This window comes from Channa argus, chromosome 13 (assembly GCF_033026475.1).
Source record: "Channa argus isolate prfri chromosome 13, Channa argus male v1.0, whole genome shotgun sequence".
NCBI lineage: Eukaryota > Metazoa > Chordata > Actinopteri > Anabantiformes > Channidae > Channa > Channa argus.
This window is the reverse complement of record NC_090209.1, coordinates 19,968,745-19,990,758: the sequence shown is the minus strand read 5'-3', so window position 1 is coordinate 19,990,758 and position 22,014 is coordinate 19,968,745. Positions and strand designations below refer to the sequence as shown.

The 22,014-nt window shown below is 39.1% G+C and overlaps 1 protein-coding gene across 6 annotated transcripts; it reads right to left on the bottom strand.

The window, feature by feature from the left end:
* Positions 1-1,373: 1,373 nt before the first annotated feature.
* ano11 (anoctamin 11) lies at positions 1,374-18,140 on the bottom strand. 6 transcript variants are annotated; one of them, XM_067526833.1, is made up of 24 exons: positions 17,642-18,139; positions 17,173-17,299; positions 16,872-17,065; positions 16,648-16,755; positions 15,670-15,806; positions 15,517-15,574; positions 15,317-15,427; positions 15,055-15,220; positions 14,364-14,454; positions 12,718-12,814; positions 12,489-12,632; positions 11,691-11,828; positions 10,837-10,935; positions 10,550-10,652; positions 10,258-10,369; positions 10,123-10,177; positions 9,843-9,940; positions 8,575-8,711; positions 8,219-8,424; positions 7,990-8,126; positions 7,616-7,706; positions 6,470-6,653; positions 5,762-5,784; positions 1,374-4,828 (listed from the first exon to the last, which is right to left on the bottom strand). In XM_067526833.1, exons 1-23 carry the CDS (start codon positions 17,753-17,755, stop codon positions 5,771-5,773), a joined length of 2,721 nt encoding a protein of 906 aa, XP_067382934.1. In that variant the 5' UTR covers positions 17,756-18,139; the 3' UTR covers positions 1,374-4,828; positions 5,762-5,770. The 6 variants fall into 6 exon arrangements, with proteins under 6 accessions (XP_067382934.1, XP_067382932.1, XP_067382933.1 ...); XM_067526831.1 differs by lacking the exon at positions 5,762-5,784 and having other exon boundaries at positions 17,642-17,784; positions 17,877-18,139; XM_067526832.1 differs by having other exon boundaries at positions 1,374-5,784.
* Positions 18,141-22,014: the final 3,874 nt, after the last annotated feature.

The window sequence follows — 22,014 nt, the reverse complement described above, 5'->3', positions numbered from 1 at the left end:
AGCCCTCTCTCATACAAATCCACCATAACACAGTAATGTAATACTACATGATACTCTGTGTACAGATGTGGTAGAAGTATACAAACTCAGGCATTGACCTAAAAACCTCTACACTACAAGAACCACTTCAAATCTTTGACTTAAATAAAAGTAATAAGGGGACTGTCTACATTTTACTGAAAGCACAGAAGTAAAAGTACTTCACTACAATGTCTTGTAGTAGAAAATGTCTTTTAAACAGGTGCTGTCCAGGTATTCATACGGTATGTGGTACTCCTTACTGAATGTCTGCCATTTTGATGGTTACTGGATCTCTTTCAGGGAGGTTGATGTGGCCTGCTCACAGGTCCACTAGCCATTGAGCAATGACTTTATGTGATGCCTCCTTCTCCCATGTTTTTCCAGTACCGTTCAGTCTCCAGTCTCGGTATTACCCTGCCACTAAGAGTACACTTAGGATGGCATAAAGGACAACACCTTGTGCTTTTATGTCTCTGGTGTAGCTCTTTAGCTGGGTTGCTAGGGCTGTGAATCTTTGCTCAGCAGTCTTCAGGGTCACTTTATTGTACTTCTTAGGGTATCCCTTTTCACACCAAGCCTTTCTGCAATTCTGACAGCTGGCTATCATCTCTCCATGATGCTTTGATCTTAGCCACCAAACTCGTTCTCCTTTTGGCTCATCTTTATTTTTATCTTCATCTCAAGCATCACTGTTACTGTCAGCCCGTTGGTCTGATGCTTCACAGTGGGAGTCGATCATAGTGCTGCATTCAAATCTTCTGGTAGAAGATATTTTATGTTGTCTATTTCTATGTTGCTGTCCATCTTAGTCACTTTAATCAATATTATATTCAGTAATATTTTCAATGTAATATAGATTCTACATAGAACTGAATAATAATACAAAATATTTATCAAGTCAGTGCAAATGCAACAAGATGATATGCTTGATTAATATGCATGGTTATTAATATAGCTATTGCAAACATATCATGATGCCAATTTCAGATATATCACAAATCTCTGCATTATACTTGAATCAGTCTGATCAAAAATGCAAATAAAATATGGTGTTAAAAGTAGGTTTGTATTTCATGTGAATGTCCTTCATATGTACATGCTGCAATGTTTTGTTCACTTCACTGTTACCTTGTAGGTGATTTGGAGCTCTGTTTTGCAGCCTCTGCATGTGGGCGTTTCAATCTAGCAGCCAGTGAATAAGGCAGTCAGTATCCACAGCGCATACCTGTGCTTGCTGACATGTACTAACTCACTCTTCCTGCAGGCCATGGCAGGAGAACGCACAGCACAGCAATCATAACAATCTGAAGATCGATGTGACCAATAATAATAAATTAATTAATATAAAAGGATGAGACAGGAGGAGTCTGGTGAAACAGGGGTGAGGAAGAACAGGAGGGAAGTATAAAATAAAAGTCCCGAGTTGCCCAAGGCTGTTGGAGGAGTTTGTGATCAGAGGAGAGGAAGAGAGAAATCCTTAATGAACACCTGTCTGTTTCTGACTCCTAATAAATCAATTATCTGTCTGCAGATTGGTGAGAAAGACAGAAAAATAGATGAAGAATCATCCCAAAAGCACAGTGAGTAAAACAAGTATGTATGAGGCATTGCTAAAGAGGCATTTGCATTCATCGAACTAGGTTTATTTTGGTCTAAAATTCAAAACAGCTCACGCACAAATAGAGGTTTCACTCCTGTTTCCTGTAATGTACATTAGCAACTCAGAAATCCCCCCCACATAAACACTGTGCATAAAGAGCAGGCATGCTAAACATTTAAGGACCTGTGCAGCAGAAGTGCATGTGCATGTGCATGTACAGTACATTGTAGTCTGTTGTTTTGTAGATTTTTCATTTTTCATTGGGCAGATAACACATAATGTGTATTAACAGCTCACAACATTATTATTAACAAGATAAAAAAAGCATGTTATCAGCCAGTCATAAACCGAAAGGTGCACTTTAACCTCAAGCAGACGAAGACGATGTCAAAGTAAAGTCAAAGTAAAGGAGCACTCCACCACTTTTACACGAGAGGCTCATTTCACCCGTAAAGAGAAGTACTCAGCCTGCTTTTTGTTAGCGATTTGTGTTAAATAAGAGAAAATTGAAACCATAAAGCAGAGAAATCCTCCTGCTAATCAGGAGAGTAGATATAGTTCCCTCTTGTAATTTTCAGAAAAAAAAACCCAACAACTTTTCTTTGTTCTTCTACATCAGCGTGGAAGATATATTTAAATACTATGATAACAATGAGCCTTGGCCATTGTTACTACAGGCAGTTACATGCACAAATCAGGGCAGTGGTAAATTCAGAACACTTCATTATTGCCCTTTAGAATAAACATGGTGCTGCATTAAATATTTTTGTCATTTACCACTGATCTAAAAAAGGTCTGTGATTAGTCGTTTCCTACCAAAATGCACCTTGCAAGTCAAAATTAAGAGTTTGATCCACATTTTGGCCAAAGTGAAGCTACTCAACAGTCTTCGTGCAAAAAATAAATTAATTAATTAATGCAGGATTTAAGTTGCAAATATTAAAAGAAAATAATGTAGTGAAATATAGAAAATCTTCAGACCCACACTGATACTTTTGATCTATTTTCACACAGTGTGAACCGCTGTACCACTTTTAAAAAAAATTACACTACAATTTTCTTTTTTTCCTTTCGTCTGTTCCCTTTCAGGTGTCGCCACAGCGATGTGCCTCCATCTAACCCTGTCCTCCGCATCCTCTTCTCTCACACTGGTCACACTGGTAACTAACTTCATGTCCTCTCTCACTACATCCCTATATCTCCTCTTTGGTCTTCCTCTAGACCTCCTGCCTGGCAGCTCCAACCTCAGCATCCTTCTACTGATATATTCAGTTTCTCCTCTGAACATGTCCAAACCACCTCAATCTGGCTTCTCTGACTTTATCTCCAACACATCTAACATGATCTGTCCCTCTGATGTCCTCATTCCTGATCCTGTCCATCCTCATCACTCCCAAAGTGAACCTCAACATCTTAAGGTCTGCTACCTCCAGCTCTGCCTCTTGTCTTTTCTTCAGTGCAACTGTCTCTAAGGTGGACAACATCACTGGTCTCACCACCATCTTGAACACTTTTCCTTTCATTTTCGCTGATACTCTTTTATCCCACAACACACCTGACACTTTTCTCCACCCTTTATAACCTGCTTGCACACGTTTCTTCACCTCTTTTCCACAGTCTCCATTGCTCTGAACCTCTGGCCCCAAGTATTTAAAGTCCTGCACCTTCTTCACCTCTGCTCCCTGTAACCTCAACGATCCACTTGGGTCCCTCTCAGTCACACCTGTATTCTGTCTTGCTGCTTCTAACTATCATTCCTCTGCCTTCCAGAGCAGACCTCCACCTCTCTAGATTTTCCTCCACCTTCTCCCGCTGCAAAATAAATAAAGAAATAACATCAATTTAATATTCACTGTCTTGAACGAATTTGTATTTGGGTACACACTTTCTAGTCGACCTCAAATTATTTCTGACTCACACATTACAACAGTAAGATAGCATTACCAAAACTTGCTGCAACTTCAGCACAACAAATTACTAACATTGATGTGGTGTCGTTACGGTCGATCCTGTCGGAATTTAGATTTTCAAATTAGTTACATTAGTACATTTTACTCTTAAATTTAAGACCCAAGACCTAAAGTAATGAAATGCCATTTAACATGCACCAGTAACTTCTAAGTAACTGTAATTTATAACTGTAAGGGTGCAGAGGATGAAATTCGTCACAGCCCTCAATTTTACTAAATAACTTTTATACATCACTGCCAGGTTTTGTTTGTGGTTAGCACACACATCATACTAGACAAGATTGTCACAGAAACAGTGATTGCATCATGCTGCTGTTAGTGTTACTCCTCAATGTGGCAATTATTAAAATTATCTAGAGTCATTAAAACCCTGTAAAACTACTGTAACATGTCACTCAGCATCATTGTTTGGCCGCTGATGCTTTTCTTTGTTGGTTCCGTAATAGCTTCAGCTTGTAAACAAATGCACATGTAGTGCTGCTCGTGAGGAAGACACAAGCTCCAACTGGTATTTATCACAGCTGTGTAACAGTGCATTACTCTCAGCAACAGTAGAGACATGGAACAAATTGCCTTCAACAAGAGAAGCAGCATAGAATATGAATGAATGCATGGATTAATCTGACTTTTTAAAGATGTTTTCATTTCAGTTCACGGTGACTATGGCTCAGGAGGTAGAGCAGTCATCCACAAATCCAAGGTTTGTTGGTTCGATTCTTGGCTGCGACTGTCACTTCGAGTGTCTTTGACCAAGACACTGAACACGAGGTTAGTTACTCCAGGAGGGGGAAAGCCAGCCAAACAGAAGCTTCTCTATCTGTGAGTGTATGGGTGAATGAGAAGCAGTGTAAAGCCCTTTGGGTACCATTAAGTTAGAAAAGAGCCTTGAGTGCAGACTGTGTAGTTACTAAAGTCAACTCAAGCAAGGGCCCAAATGCTGCAGGCCAGTACCCAGGTGGTTAAGCAGGTAGATTGATACAAGACTCAAACATATGAAGATCGCTCAGTTTATCAACCTCCAAAATTTGAAGTGTATTCTTCCGCAAATCTGCTTATCATAACATCTGTGCAGTAGTGTTCATTAGTGAAATGATGACAGAATCCCGGAGCAAAGACAGTATTCCACTAAGGATGAAAGTTCGGTCATGTTATGCAAGTTATTTCTTTAATTTTCTCTTCTATCACTCCTTTTTCACGCTTGAGTCCTAAATCATGTTTCCAAAGGACGCGTTGCTTGCTTCAGGGGAGGCAGTGCAGTTGCGTTTGGACATAGAAGGAATGGGGAAGGAGCAGAGAGACAGAAGAGAGTATTAGTTCTGTCAGACTGGCTAGTATAAGAGGTATGGAACAAACAAAAATGCTGACACATCGACTGCCTTTGCTGCAACATGCAACTAAACTACAGCTACTGTAGATGCCACTGTACTATCTCCTTATGGTATATTCAGTGCTGATCAAAAGAGTGACACATCATTGACAATATTTACTTATAGCCAGTGCTTATTTGCATTAGAGTGATACTAGAAAGTCAGGGTCATGTTCATGTCTGTGTGTTAAGTATGAAGCTGAAGTCACAATGTGTTCAGCTCTGTTTAACATAAAGCAGTGTAGCAGTTTACTCTATCAAAAGTTAAGTTTTGAGAAATAAAATCACATTTATATGTTGTGGCGGGAAATACTAAGCGTAACTGTACTGCAGTAGTGTATGTACCTTTGGCTTTAAGGTGACTGAATTCCACTGTCTGTGGACATTCTTAGACATCCATGATGTTGATTGATGGTATTTTTTTTTTATTTTATAGAGGTCCTTGAACTGAAGCTTCATCTCTTATCTGAAAAGCCTCTTTAGTTGGGACTTGTCGAGAGTCCCAGGTATTTAAGGGTCAGAGGTCATATGTGGGTTGCTGTCCTAGCCGGCCATCATGTGTGTCACTGGGGGTCGCATGAGATGTGGTGTGAATGGGTGTTACACTGCCTGGGGATGGACTGGCTGCATTGTAACAGGCTGATAAGTTCAGTGGGCCATTCCAGACAGCATACAGTAGATTTTCGTGAAATGTAGGCACTTTAGGAAATGCCACATAACGTGTCATTTTGGTTTTATCATTTCTGTTGCCTTTACTGAAAATAATGACATTTTACTTACTGTGTGTAGTTCTGTAATACTCACCTGTCTTCACTAGCCAACATTCACTACATTAGACACACAACAACAGCATGGGTCAGAGCACAGGGACACACACACAGATGAGGATGACTGTGTACTCTTTGATGATTTATTGTCCATAAGCAGACTGTGAATAGAACAGGCTCCAATCCTCCAGTGCAGAACATAAACTTTGTATTTAAACTTATTTAAATAGTCTTTACTTTCGGTTTTAAAGGGTAATGATTTTTTTTATTCCAGTGAAATCATTCTGTAACATCATTCTGTTAAACTTTGACAGCAGTGTTGACAGAGGAAATAAACAACGCCAAGAAACATCAGTCCACAAGGTTTATGAATGTAATCAAACTCATATGACACCGATATTCTTGGCTCCAATTCTGCCCAGGTTACACAACACAATCATTAAAAGGTAAAGAGTAGCAAGTTTATGACAGCTAGTTAGGCCACATGTGCTTTGGAAATGCTATGTGTAGGATTGTGTAGGAGCTTTGAATGGGCTTTAAAAGCTTTAAAATGTGGAATTTATTTATGGAAAATGACAAGTCTCAGTGACATACTTAATACTTTGTGTAACCTGTGAGGACTGCCAGCATATTGTGTTATTGACCACCTATCTGGAGCCACAGAGACAACATCAAGGTCAAACATGTATGATATGACACTTAAATCTTGGAGTCGAAACGTGTGTGTGTCCCATGTTCTACTGACCTGGGCTGGAGACGTCTGAAGTGGCAGGGATGGCCCCTCGGCCTCGACTCACCAACAGGGCCTCCTGGTTTTCAGCCAGAGCCTGCTTGGCCAGGTAGCGCTCCCTTTTGATCTTCAGCTCCAGAGATGCTGGGACATCAGGAACAATCCAGTCGATGGCCCGCAGAACAAAGAACACCACATGCTGGAGGAGGCGAGACATGCAGATAGCGAGATACTAACCTCTCCCATCACAATATCTGACATTTGACCAGTGAACATACAATTAAATAACTGGACATCACATGTAAACGATGTGGAAAGGTTTTTTGCTTGAGCGTGAAGGTGATCTTGACACGGAAATTGTTTTTTGATTTAAAACAATAAATCAAATTAAGCCACACTGTGTACATTTCTTCCAGAGCTTCCCAGATTTAATGACTTTTCTGATAGTTTTATATTATTTTATCATTTTAAACCCTCACCACTTTAAAATGTCTGCAGTTCCTCCAGAACTCCCTGATGGCTAAATACTATAAATAACTAAATGCTACTTTCTCTTTTGCTTTTACTTCAATCCTAATCTTAATGATTACTTTTCTTGTGTTCAATGGTCCCTGGGAAAACTGCAAACCCATGTGTGTCATGTTTAGCTCTGGTTGTGGGGAATTTGTTCAGTAAATAAATATCAATTCAAGTTTATTTTACTTGTGCACCTTGGATTAAAGAGCCAGCTACATGTAAATGCAGGAAAGGTCAGTGTAAATACACCAGAGAAGAGAACCAGACAGAGAAGTGAGAAAGGAAGGAAAATCAAAGTAGTGATGGATGTAACTGGACAATTACAGTAAACACATCTGAAAGGAAGATGAAGTGAAGGAACAAGCTAGACAAAAAAACTTGAAAAAGAGGGAAAAGGAAAAATTGTCACAGAAAGACAAATGAGTAAGGAGACATAACAGTCAGCTAAAGGATATAAATGATGATTTGTGAACACCACGCAGAATCACACTAAGGAAACCATTTACTCAAAGACAGCTTAATGACCAGTAGGTCCAGATCTGGGTAAAAAGGTAAAAAAAACTAATAAAAAGTCAACCTCAATGGCCAGTGAAACATGCAAAATAAAACAAATAGAATAAGTAGAGCAGTTGCCTCATACTGTACCTCAAAAGCAATGATAAAACCAAGTCTGACAGCAAGAAGCTCCCAGTAGAACAGTGTGTAGTTTCCATTGTTATCTCTGTACGCTTTATATCTAAAAACAAAGTTTTGTTATTGTAGAACATATTGTGTGTATAATATGCATATTACTATTAAACACCTGTAATTCTACCCTCTGTTGGTCAAATCTATGACGTAAGGGCTGCTAACCTAAAAGTGAAACTGATTTTTTTAGACATTTAAATGTTTTCTGAGATTTAGGCAAACATATTAAAAGACAAAAATAGCGCCTTTCAGGCGAACATTTTTTGAATTTCAACCACAGAGTGAATCCACATTCCCATATACAGTAACATGCATTCAGACAATCAGCATACCTGCACATGGGGTACTCCGTGTAGTTAAGTGGGGCGTAAGCCAAAGTGAAGTTGACGTATCCGGTGAGATCATTACCAAACTTGTACTGGTAGAGCAAACGAGGCAAAAAATCCGATGTGAAGGCTATTAGGAAGGCCTGCAAATGGTAAATAGAAGAACGTGATGCAATTTTGTACGTAAGAGATTTTTATCAACTCTCGTGTGGACATTGTTTTTCCATCTACTCACATTGGCGATGACGGACAGGTGTGACAGGGCTTCCAGTATGTTGAACCAGACACCAATGTTCTGGGCGCGCTCAGCCACTGGTCGGCGGTACTCGCATACAAACTTGTGGGCATCCAGACGGATCTCCACCCAGTTGTTGAGGAGAGCAAAGAGTGGAGCGAGAGGGAAGGCCGCCACAAAGATGGTGATGAAACCAAACTGAAGCACTGCAGCACAACGAGTCCTTTTTAGTTTTCCAATAAAGTACAGCAGAGTATTTGAACTTCTTCACTGGGTATTTATTTATATATTTGTATTTTTTTTACATATCTTCAACATGACCCAATGCCATTACATCAGGAGTAATAGATACTGACCCATCTCCAGGTACTCTTCAAATAAGCCCTCATACTCCACCAGCTGGTAGTCTTCCTCCCAACGATGAAACTCATGGGATACCTTATTCCCCAGCACTTTGGCTAAAGTTCTTTTCTGGCGCCAGGCCTTCACTTTACTACCAGGACAAAGACAAAAAGCATACTTGTCAATGTAAAATAAACAACAAAGTGTTAATGTAGAACTTTTACATTGAACAGATGAAGGTGAGGTTCACCTACAAAACAAAAGCCTGTGTTTTAGAGACTGGGTTTATATCTTTCACATATTTCACACTGCCTTTCGCTTGTGTACACATTTACATTTTGTACACCCAGAATGCAAAATCTAATTTACAGATTACTGAGGCAAATTTACCATGATGATGCCTTTGTTTTTTGTTTTTTTCATTTCTCTAAAGTTTGGAGCTGTTCTCAAGGTTTTGATCATTCTATTTTGGCTTTGTAATTGGCACTGTATTAGTTCATTCTCTCTGAAACAGCTCTGCCTAATCAGAATCATATTAGTGCCATGAGAGTACCAGCTGTTGTCCAGGCTAGACGAGTACCCTTCCCTGTGGCTCATCAGAAAGATAAACAAACTTGTAGCTAGATACCACAGATATCAATAATAATTTCATACAATATGTACAGAATACATTGCGCTGCTCATCCTATGTTCATGCACAACATGTCTTGCTCAAAATGGCTGGATGCTAACAAGTAGCTCAATTGAATTAAGGAAAGCAGTAATAAAGTATCAAAACTGCATGTTATCTGTGTTTATGGAGCAGGATAAGTAATCAAATATTGCAAGCAGTCAGTTTCGGATCTGTGTGTGTCAGGCATGGTTTTCCAATTTGCCACTACAAACTCAATGACACTGATGAGGGAAGGGCTGCATTACAGAACAGCAAGGGGTCAAAATCTGAAGGAACTGTGTGTTGAATATTTTTAAACGCTATCTGTATATCTGCCCTGAATCTGCTCTATTGTGTGGTGAGCTTTGGGTCTGGAAACACAGACAGTGCTGCAGAGCTACAGTAGTGACTGTTACTGCACTAAAAAAGCTGCAATCAGGATGCAGAGCAACCTGATGCAAAGCTTTAAGTGATGATATCATAGATAAATCATGTAACTGTAAATGCTTTATACAAGCTTTACATTTTGACATGATGCTACTTATTTATTCTGGCTCTAAGAGGTCAGCCCAATCATAAACAATGATAAATGTCATTCTGATCGAGAGCAACACTGGTCTATAAACATACGGGATAATAAACTCCTGAACGTTGTTGATGAGTTGCTTTCCCACCATGATGATGAAAAGTTGTTCAGCCAGTTCAATGAGACAACCCCCAGGACCACACTGCAATATGAAGACACACATACGGAATACAAAAGTGGAAAATTGAGATTGCTTTTCCATTCTTGAAAAACAACAACAACAACAACAACAACAACAACAACAACAACAAGGTCTATACATTCTCCCTATGACATTTCTTTTGAGTTTATAGGCTACAGTATACAATTGAGGAAGGGACTCACATCTTCATTTCTCATTCCAAACAACGTCCCATAGTTGGTAGGGTAACCCACAAACCTACGCACACACAGAAGTAAGACAGTTAAAATCTGCTCTCCACAGAATCTTTCTGTGTATCTGAGTGACTTGTGACTCACCGGCCTTTAAAAAAAGCCACATAGAAGGGAGATGAATAGAAGTTGACAAACTGGAAGATGAACACCTTGAAGATGAAGGCATTATCATACTGTGTTTGGGTTCTGTGCATCTCTGACACAAGAAAACAAGGACATACAGTGTTCATTTGAACCGGAATAATATTTTATACTTTTCATTGTTACTCTTTGAGGAGTCTCACCTTTTAGTTACAGTAGTAAAGATTTGACAAGAAGCTGAAATCAATTCACAACACTCTAAACTGAGGTGTTAGAGAGCAGTATTGATTCCTACCCCATTTAGTGAGCTGCACAGCTAATGCAGTGTAGACCCTGCCCATCAACAGGATGAGGCCCAGATTCACAATACTGCTCGAGATGTTGGCTATTGTCCCTGCCTGTGGAGGACATTACACAAATGACCGTACGGTCTGCAAACTCAGAGGAGCTGTTGAAGAGGGTCATGAACTGATGTCTTTAGAACAAAGATTTCAAGCAATAAATTAATGAATGCTTTTAAAGATAAACACTAGAAAAAATCCAAACATCCACTGCACACACCCTTTGATATATGTGATATACCTCTGTACGCAGAACAGGGCTCCCAGTGTGGAACATCATTATGCTAATGATACCGCGGCACATGACCACTGTGACCAGGAAGATCATCACCACACAGAGCTGAGAGAAAGACACAGGGCTATTATGCAAAAACAAGAACATTTTCTGAACCTTAAAACCAGGAATTCTTTGGATGGATACTGCTTAATCCTATGTGTCTTTATAGACTATGTCTAAGCAAAAGCATCTTTTTAAAAAAAATGTTCAATTTCTCCATTCACCACCAGGATGGAGAAAAACTGCTCCACAGTTTTCAGATCCCTTTCCAAAAACAAGGTAATCCTGAGACTGAGCATGCAATACGTGGTGGAGTTTATCAGGTCATATCTTGCCCTGTGGGCAAATGACCTAGATTCAAGATTAGAAAAGGGTTCAGTTACCACAGCAGAATTCAACAGAATAGCACTGAGGTGAAAACCCCACCTCACTTTCTTTGCAGAATAACAAAAGTGAAAGTTCAAAAGATGCTAAGATCAGATTGTCCCCTGAAACCAAAGATGATAAGATTGACTGTTAGAAAAAGAATAAACTTGTTTGAAATGATGTTGGTGGATAATTAATGAGAATCAATTCATTTTGTGATTCTACCTACAGTAGGTGTAGTTATTAGTCACAATAATCATGCAAACTGCATAGTGTTACGGTGCTAAGAAGTTGGGGACACTGAGTTGCCAGTGTTATGCTCATAATTAGTGATACCAGAAAACCAATACATGGATCAAATAAAGATCACATTTATCATTTTGACCACAAAGAGAAAATGTTCTGTTAACTCCAATACTTTGACAAATTCAGCTGCCAAAGCACTGTCTCACCATCATAATGATGACCATGGAGCCAGTAAAAATACGGGACGTCCTGGTCTTTTCTGGAAAGTAAGGCTCTTTGACTCCAGTCACTGGGTTTTCCTCCATAGTTGGGGCCATGGCTGTGAACTCAGGTCGAGGACGCTCCTGTGGGAACACAGTGATGGCATCAGAATCAATGGACACACCCTTTGCTGCAACCTTAGATGCAGCGACTAGAGGTGCATAACAACCTTTTTTTTTTTTTTTTTTTTTTACTGTGTTGCTTGCTCCAGTTTCCCAGGATGAGAAAATAACCAGATCAATAAAATCAAATTTAATAAAATCCGATTTTATTAAAGGGCAACTACACCAATTTTCAACTTGCTTCCTATGGCTTTAGTTTACGATGTAAATGTACATTAATGGTGTTATACTTCTAGCTGAAATCCAGATGACATCACCTGGAGGAGTTTTTCGTCTTTAGCAGTTTAGATGATATCATCTGAAGGAGCTCTGGAAAAGACATTTGTGTCATGTAGGGAAGTCAGCTGGAACTTTAATGGCATTAATGATACTCTTACTCGAACCACAAGAAGCAGGTTCAATATCAGTGAAGGCATCATTTAACTTATACACCACACATTCTGGAACCCAAAGAATGTGATCCACCAAATTCTTATACAACCCTATTCATGCAAACATGGGAACTCAACACAATGTCAACAGATGGACCTTGTTGGGAATGCTAGCCCCCATCATACTGTAACTAAGAACTATAAACTGTATGACCAGTATTATCATGAAAGCAAGCAAGAAAGAGGGGACCTCTTCTTCGTGGAAGTCCATGCAGTCCCAGTGATGAGCCAGAGTTGCCATCTTTCGCTTCCAGTACTCCAGAAAGGTTACCGCCCAGAAGGACATGAACACACTGAAGAGGACTGTACCTGGGTGGTCAAATAGGTAGCCCAGCTGCAAATACAGTACATAAATTAAAACACATATGAGCTTGACGTCTCTTTGCATTTAGTCATTAAATGTTTGCAAAGTTGAGTACCTCAGCCATGGTGCAGATTTCAGACATGTTCCATGCCTTACATGTATTACAGAGAGGACACATCAGATAATTGGCTCCGCTGGTACAGATTTCTTTACTGTTTTCAGACACAATAAACACAGATCAGCTACAGTTGAGAAAGACACGTTTTAAAGCCTCAAACCAAGACTGGTTTTCAGATTTTGATTAATCAGGTGGCCAACTGGTTGGACATAAGCGGAGACACTTGGGCCTTTCATCACACATACCCAGATATTTATGTGAAAGCTAAGGGATTGGGGTACTTCACTGTGATGCACACAAACACAGGGTCTACTAAATCCAGGATGAGTGAGAAAGAAAAAGATGAAAGGTGTTGAAATCACTCTCACACAGCTCCAGCACTTTACTTTATTAGAGTTATTAAGCAAGATCCTAAAACCATGACTACACACACTGCACAAATAAAGCCTGGTGTCACCGGGAGTCATCCATCTCCCTTACTTTAGTAATGGGGAGATTATTGTGCACTAATTGTCCATTATCACATGAGATGGCTGCTCCAAGACTGCTCTCCATTCATTCTCCACTAATCAATGGCTGCACTACACTGTGAACAAATGAACCTTCTAAGTCTAAAACATTTGATTGTTTTCTTTTCCAAGATATTGATTTGTCCTCCATTCTCTCTAAGCTTCCGTGTTACTTTATAGTCTGATGGATTTTATGTCACTGAAACCAGTGGAAGGATGCGAAAGGGTTAACGCAGAACAGTTGATGACTATTAGGACTTAAAGTGTGTAAATCCACAGTGCTGTGTAAGTTAACCAACTGTATTAAGCTTTGATCTCAAATTGTGCAACTGTGTCTGAAACAATTTCCTTTAGGGATACATTTTGAGAAATACACTGATTTGCTTTCTTTCTGACAATAAGATGATTAGATCAATGCTAATCTCATGCCTGTGCTTCAAGTACAGAGCTGAACTATGACTATAGTGCCAGATATCAGATACAGTATAATGTGTAAACACAGATTTTGGGCTGTGTCTGTGCAGATACATTGGTAACAAATTTGACAACTTCAATGACAACGAGACACCTGGAATTAAGTGGACTTAGAGGCTCTCTGCCAAGAAATAGTTCACCTACTTAACTCACTCACAAGTTCTGAGAGTTAGAACATATAGAAAGTGCATATATAGTAAACATTAGCCACCTTAAGTAATCGGTTCTGCCAAGTAAGGGTGAAACAGCATGGGCATGATTACCCAAAACCTGATACATGAGCATGCTCATCACTACATAATCACTGCGAGCAGAAGCCAAGAGACTGCTCGAACATTTTGTCAAAAGATAACAGCAGTCATTTTTGAGTTAATATCGATGCAGTCTTAATTGAACATTATATGATATCCCAGAACATCTTATTGTGTTTTGTTAATAATGCATCACTGAATGACAGTAACTGGTAAATTATGTAAGGGCTTCTTGTTTGTTTTGGGAATTCCAGAAATTTAAGATTTTTAAGGCTAAGAAATTTTGAGCATCACGTTACCACCATTGGGGGGTTTTCTCCCTTCATTTTTGTGATGCTATGTTGCCTCTCGACATTTACTTTGTATCACACAATTGAGCATGTATTTTGTGTGTAGTGTGTGGACTCACGCTGGTGTGTTGGTTCCCATAGACATGACCCCAGACACAAAGACCAGGGTTCCAACTACAGCTGCTGGCAGCAGCCAGGCTGTGTAGAAACCTGCAAAGACATAAAGTTCCATTAGGATGATGCAGGGGGATATGCACTTACTGGAATGTCCTTGATGAACAAGTCAGATAGCCATTGCAGGCATATTGTCTCAAGCTTGTACCTACATTTTCAGTTTGCTCCTGTGTGCTACACTCATGTCTTTGTTCTGCAAAAAAATTACTTGTTTCTCATGTTAACACTTCAGCTAATAACATGCAGGTATTGGGCATTTATCTGTACTGTAAGTAAAATCTGCCCTGCCTGCACCCTAGGGCAAAATTGGCAAACCAGCTGTTGGACCTTCCAGATACAGATTGGATCTCACATTACTTGTGATAACTTGGTTGCACACAAGTGACTTAGCTGAATAACATCTGGGATGTAGGCAGTGATTTGAGTTCTGTCTCCAGGCTAAAAGTGATCTCCATTCAATATATTATGCAATGTGTAAAGAAATGTGGGTCTGTCATTGAAGATTAATGTGTCATAATCATAGTGGAGTAATATATATGCAATCAATTATTTGTTGTATATTTACACAGAAGTTAGAGATATTGGAGTTCTCGCAGTTGACCAGTATCAAAAGTCAGAATAAAAATGTTCATTTACCTAACCAAGCAAAGTAGAATGCAATTTTCTCTCCAAAGTACTCTTTGATGTGATCCAGTGGCTGGTATTTGTACCATTTGCACCAGCGGGCCCAGTATTGGTAAAGAACCTGCCTCTGATTTATCTCATCTGGACGGATCTCAAACCTTGGTAGCTGAAAAGGGCCCTGTGGAAATAATAATTACAAAACCAGGATGCTGGTAAGAAAAAATAAACATACAAAGGTTTACAAAAGATTAAAAGCAAATAAATAATATCTGACCTCGTGCAAAGGGAAAGCCCCGGTGTACGCCCCTTCATTTACAAGTCTGTCCACGCCAACTTCAGCCCTCTTCCTTTTGCCATATGCCGTCCTGGAAAGAATCTCATACACCTGAAATAAACCACAAATCTTGCTCCACTAGACAAAATACACAACAAATATATTCATATCCATACTGTAGTTGAAGTCTTGAAACTCACAACACGGTGTCTCTGTGTATTAGTGAAGTACGTTTCATGGTTGTCACAGCCAAGGAATCTGGAATCATTTACAATTTTACTATATCCTGCAGCAGTACAATGTGTGCTATTGTGTTGTAATCCTGTCACCAACCAAAGTTAACCAGAACTCACCTGCTCAGCTTTGACTTGCGAAAGGCACAGGTGTAGTAGTCCACTGGCCTGTTTGGCACAGACTCTCTCATTACATTAGGTATGCATAGTCTTTTCAGTACCCGAGCAGATGTGTTCAAGTCCAGATGTGGTTGTGCCTACAGGGAAAAACACAATGCTTAAAATTTAATTCAATTTGGTGACACTTCGTGTTACTGGAGTGAATTAAGTGCATTTGTTCAAAAGGGCATATAATATCCACTTTGGGTGTCAAACAAATCTTGAGAGGCAGATCAGTCAATAATGCAACACAATAAGTGCACTTACTAAACCACATCTTAGTAAAGATGACTAAGAACCGTCTGACACATGCTAAACTTTGCACTCTACTCAGCACATGCTTTTTTTTATGCACCAGAATAAATTTGAGCTGTGTCCTAATGTTTAGCAGATATAAAGTGTACTATGCATTATATACTTAGTGTAATGTGTTAACATGATCAGTTTAACACCTTAGCAAGCAAATATTTGCTATTTGCTTATTTGCTAATTAGCACCACACAAAGTACTGCATCAAGTGATGGGAATGTCAGAGGTTTGTTGATCACTAACCAAAGTTTTGGACAAATATTGACCTGACAATTACACTGATTGAAAGAATTAAGATAACACAAAAGTAATATATTTATAATATAATTCATTCTGAGGGGCCCCTGAATTTATCTTGATGATTTTATGGCATTTCATCCAATAGCTTTCAAAAATATGTTGTAAAAGAATAAAATGAATTGAACTTTATAATGGTGCAAAAAAGGTTTATTTAAATTATATACACATTATCTAGGGGCTGTGAATATCAAAATACAATTTGAAATATTTCTGAAAGTTTTTGAGGGACGCATGGCAACTACACAAAGTATCCATGCACTTCCAAAAAAAGTTAAAAACCTTGAATATTTCCAATGTTATAATTCTTAACTATAAAACAGCAGTCTCAACCTGCAGTGGAGCTCTGAGACAGAGTTCTTCAGCATAACACACCAACAAATCCCAGGGTGCACTAAGTTTCAGAAAATGTATTGTCTTCTTTTCATTTGCTTTTTCCTCCTGAAGGAAAGAGAGGCAACATAGAGAAATTAATAATAATTAAGTTAACAAAAATAATGAGATTTGAAAATAATAATAATACTAATAATAATAACAACAACAGCGATATATAGCACCTTCTCCATGAGTAATCCAGCAGTCTCCAGATTCTGAACAAACCTCTCCCTCCACTGTGCTAGCTGTGCTTTTCTTCGTTCAGACCTGCTATTCTCCTCACAGGGCACAGCCTCTCCCTCCTTAGTGCTGGCTTCACTCTTCCCCTTACCTCGCCGTTTCCGCCGCGAGCGGACCTCCCAAACTAGTACAAAGTCTAAAGCCAGATTAACCAGAATGCTTTTAACTTACAGGTTAAACAAAAGGATCAACTATCATTCATCAGTGAGCTTGGGACATCAAATATTTGCTTTCGCTACCTACCAATTTTTGTTCTTCCATCTCTGAAGAAATTCCCCAGCTGTGGAACTGGCTGCTTACTTCTTGCATCACCGTGAACATAAAGAGGATCATCACCATCCACACCATCATCAGCAGTTGCTGCAGAAAGCTAAAACCATCCACGCAGTTATTATCAAAATCTGTCATTTAAAAACCTTTGTGAGCTGTTGACACTTTCTTACATCTAAACCTTTTGTTGTATTTGGCATAATAATAATATTAATACTAATAATAAGCATAATAAAAGCTTCCACTTTGCAGTATTGAGTTCAAAACATGCAATGGAAAATGATCCCTGAACATTTTGCAGTGTTATGGAGAGCAATCAAAAACATAGAGGAAAAAAATTCCTCCCAAGTCTTCTGCAAAATGTATGAGAAGTCAGTAAAGTATGAAGGGATGAGGCAGAGAGGAGACTAATTATAGAAGGGAAGATTAAAAGGGTGCTTACATATCTCGGTGGTATGAACACCCCGTTCTGCAGACTTCCATAGCCGTCTGTGTTTTGTGCTTCACCTCCATAGTCCAGATCGAGGAGAACCTCTCTGTCTCCCTTCCTCAACATGATGGATGACAAATAGTCCTGTGGCTGGACTAATATAGTGAGCAGTCACATGAAATTTCACTGCATTTCACAGATGCTGTGAAGAAAGGCACAGAAAAGGGGGGGGAGGCTCATTGTGTACCTCTGTTCCAGCGGAGATAAGCCTGCTGCTGCTAAATTGATCTGGATTTCCAACAATCTGCGCTCTGCTTGGCCTCTCTCTCTTCCCAGACTCTGCATCTGTCGGGCTCCTCTGCTTTACTGGTAGATAGCTGTGGAATACCGTAATGGACCTAGCGTGCAGGCAGCAGTACCAGCTGCTGCCTGCACGAATGGATATGTACATCAGGACCTACAGTACAACACACCCACACCTCATAAATAATGTAAAAGTCAGCGAGGGGCAGAGGATATGAGAATGACATCTAAGCTCTCTCTCTAACACACTCAATGTGAAAGATTTACATTTTGATGTTGATTAGTTTTCCTTCATCCATACAAGCCATTTAGCACATTTCATGTAGTTGTCTCTAAAATGTACACACAGTTTCACTCAAGTACTAAAACAATATAAACACCATCATTTAAGGTTTATTCCCTTTCGTACGATAACATCACTGACATGAGAGCCAAGATTGACTCTTGGCTATCACACAGATATCCTCTGATCTGACAGCCTGTACATGCATCTGCACCATAGATGACAATTTCTTTTCAGCTCGCTGCACTGCTGCAATCAAAATAGAGAGGGCAAGAGTAAAGGGGGTCAGGAAAAGGCAGTCAGTTGGAGGAATCGGGAACGTATAGGGCTAGAGGAGAATGAGGTATTAAAACTGCATAAGAAAAACTGCAGAGCACAGCAAATGCACAAAAGCAGAGAATGTTTTAGTAACATTTAAAGGGTAGAAATACTGACTGATGTCTAGATGACAGTAAAACTACAATCACCTGAAATACAGCATTGCAACTAAAACTAATTGTGGCAGTGGGAATCTTCCTATTTTTTAAGACTGCCTTTTTCCAGGGGTCTTCTCGGTCGATACAGTTTCAACTGAGATTCTGAGCAGCTCCACAGACCATACAAAATAGGAAATACAGTAGAAACATACAGGAAAATAAAAGCATTTGGGTGGGAGGACTATACATTTTACACTAACATTTCTTTTTATTTTTGTAAATTCTCTGAGAAAATAAAGACATTTTGTAAAGAGGAATATCAGTTATGCAGCACAATTAAAGGGGCACTCAAGTCAATGTGTCCTGCTAAAGTTATAGTAAATGAGATCCAGCATTATTAGAGTTTGACGCAAACTACAGACAATAAATCCAGATAATTTCACCTCTACTTTAATTTTACCCATATTAATAAAAAAATAATAATCTCTGATGAACCTCAAATGAAATTGCTGCAGTTGCTCTTTAATGTGTACTTAGGAGGAGGAAGAGGATCACACTAGTGCGCAGTGTTAATTTGTGCACTGTTCAGCACAGTTTGCACTTGTAACTAGTATGAGATCACTTTTATTTTGACGAGGGCCTCAGGTTTGTTTCTGTGAACTAAGTGAGTGTAGACAGAATCTCTCTGAATCATCAGTATGCAGTTAATTCAACCCAACACTTACATTTCTGCAGTTGACTGGTTTAACGGTTTGTTAGCCGTTGCTCCTGCTCCAGAGCCCCAGATGGCATTATCTACTTTTTATTTAATTTCCTCCAACTCTAATGCTTCCTTTGAACTTCCCAAAGAGATGCAACTCCCTATTTTTCTTATCTATCTCATCGACCAGACAATGTCTGGCTTCCCTGGCTGAAAACTTCTCTCTGCTGAGTCATTTGGTGATCATTTCTCCACTAACAAGGACTCCTCTACATGTTGCTACATAGATCAGGTCTGGCACCTTTTGTTTTAAAATCTGTGCTACGTTGTAGATTTATCGGATATTCTGTTCTTCGCCAATGACAACTACATTTGTAAAAGTCTGATCATATCTCCTGCTGTTTTGTCTTCTTAATACATTTCCAATTCTATAAGGAATCAATAAGCCTTTACTTCTCTTCTTCCCTTTGCTCTTGAAACTCAAGAACACTTTCTGCTCTGATCAAGATCTGCATTGTTACTGCAGGGAAAACAATACAGGCAACACCACAAGTTTACCGAAAAATAATATAAATGCATATGAGCAGGACCAGTGATAACTATGAAAAGATGATCAATATGCTGTAAACACTACCTGCTCTATGCTGTGTTGGATGCATGTATGCATTTATTTTTATTTTTATACTTAATTGTTAATAACATCTGCAATATGGGTTAAGTGTTCCAAACCCAAATCTATATGATCAATCCAAGAGAAGGAAGCTTGAGAGACACAAATTACATATTTTGTTATCTACTTTCCATAGAATGACTGCATAAAGTTATGGTTATTGAGTCACAAGGGTATTGTTAAAGGTCAGCTACTGTGCAGCCTTTAGCCCTGGCTCATCTGAGTACATCCTGAAGGGTTTGGTTGGGGGCTGAAGTCAGGGCTCTATGTCTCTTTCACATCAAACCGAGGAAATCATTTCTGTATGGAAACACATTGTGCATCTGAGCATCAGTCATAATGAAACAGAACAGGCCTTTTCCAAACTGCTACCACAAAGCTGGAGACACACCACTTTCTAAAATATCACTATGCAGTTTCCTTAAAAGTTCTAATTAACTGGAACTACAGTAAGATGAATCCTAATTCCTTTTGCATCATGTAGACAGCCGGGTTCATGTCACATACCTCGGGAAGAGATAGCACCAGAATGCACGGTGGGAGTTCTTCTAACTTACAGGACTTGAAAGATATGTACTCAAGTCTTTGTGCCATAAACCTGAGGAGAATTCTTCACATTAGGGGGATGATTTTAATGTTGTGACTGCTTGATGTATACAGTACAATACAGCAAACATCCCATAGACCTATGAACAGCTTAAAAACAGATTTAATGAGAAACTACATCCTGTATATGACCTCTAGTGGCACATTGTGTGAATTGCAAACTTCTGAACACTGTCCGCATTGGTTCTAAATGCCAGAGTAAGGGAAATTTCTGTTTCAACAAATATGCTGGATATTAATAGGTACCGAGTGATTGGCACCAATCAACAGTATCCCATCCACAGATATATCACAGGACATTGCCTTTTGTTTGTAGATAACTATTGTTTTACATGCTTTACACTACAGATGTTAGTAAAAGTACACAATGAAGACTACATTTTTGGTTCAATTGCGTAAAAGTTAAATTTTCCAAATACAGTACTTTTTTTCTTACCTGTGAATCTTTGGTCCCTGTTCTCAATTCAATACAAATCACTTTATTTGTGCCCTGGAGACAGTTCTAAAAAGGGAATAATAGTAGCTAATAAACTGTCAATCAATAGATGCAAAACCAACCCACACAGTACAACAAACAACCTTTACAGAAAAGACACATTTCATTAGAAGAACTTTATAAATTATAAAGTTCTTCTAATGAAATTTGCATTTTTCTAAGATAGATATTTTTTTTTAAATAATAACAATTAAAAATCAGTAAAAAGAAAATTGTGAGGCAGTGTAGTTGTACCACTGATAGGTCAGTGGGAAGAAAGTTGTCTTCCTCCTTTGTGTCCTACATCCAGGACAGCGAAGTCTATGTCCTGTGGGGAGCCACTCAAAACGAGCAAACAGAATATGGGAGGAGTCCTGAAAAATCAAGTGGGCAATTTTCAAAGTCTGCAGGTCACATAAGAGGAGGTACTGCAGGTGGTAAGAGATCAAATAGGCCACTCAATGATTTTTGATGAATTTAGGGGCATCTGGGAATATCAGCTCAAATTTATTTAGCAGAATTTTGATATGTTCTGTGGCTATGTATGCATTTGCCCTGGGGTGGATTTAAAGCAAAAGCAAAACAAACAAAAACTCTTGTGGGAAGTTTGATTGATTGATTGATTGATTGATTGTTTTCTACTAGTGAGGATTGATGTAGAGGCAAACGCCACCTCTAAGTTGTTTTCCTGTCAATTCAGTGACTCGGTCCAACCTTACAGGTGACCCAAACCCATCTATATGCAGGGTATCGCTATCATCATTTTTGTTCAATCACGTGTCAGTAAAAGCAAGAATGGAAGCAGTCTGATATTCATAGATATGAAACACATTTGCTTGCAGTTCAGTCTTATTGCGCAATGCACGCACATTTGCAAGGATAACTGACTGCAGTGCATGGTGGCGTTTACCATCTCCTCGCTTAAGTCTAAT

Excerpts from the sequence above, each read along its gene's own strand:
- ano11 (XM_067526831.1), bottom strand. The coding sequence starts at position 17,755 with ATGTTGAGGAAGGGAGACAGAGAGGTTCTCCTCGATCTGGACTATGGA. Across the intron at positions 16,756-16,871 it reads CTGGATTACTCATGGAGAAG|GAGGAAAAAGCAAATGAAAA; the intron begins GTGCTATATATC and ends TCTTTCCTTCAG. Across the intron at positions 4,829-6,469 it reads TTCAGACGTCTCCAGCCCAG|CAAGCAACGCGTCCTTTGGA; the intron begins GTCAGTAGAACA and ends CCTCCCCTGAAG.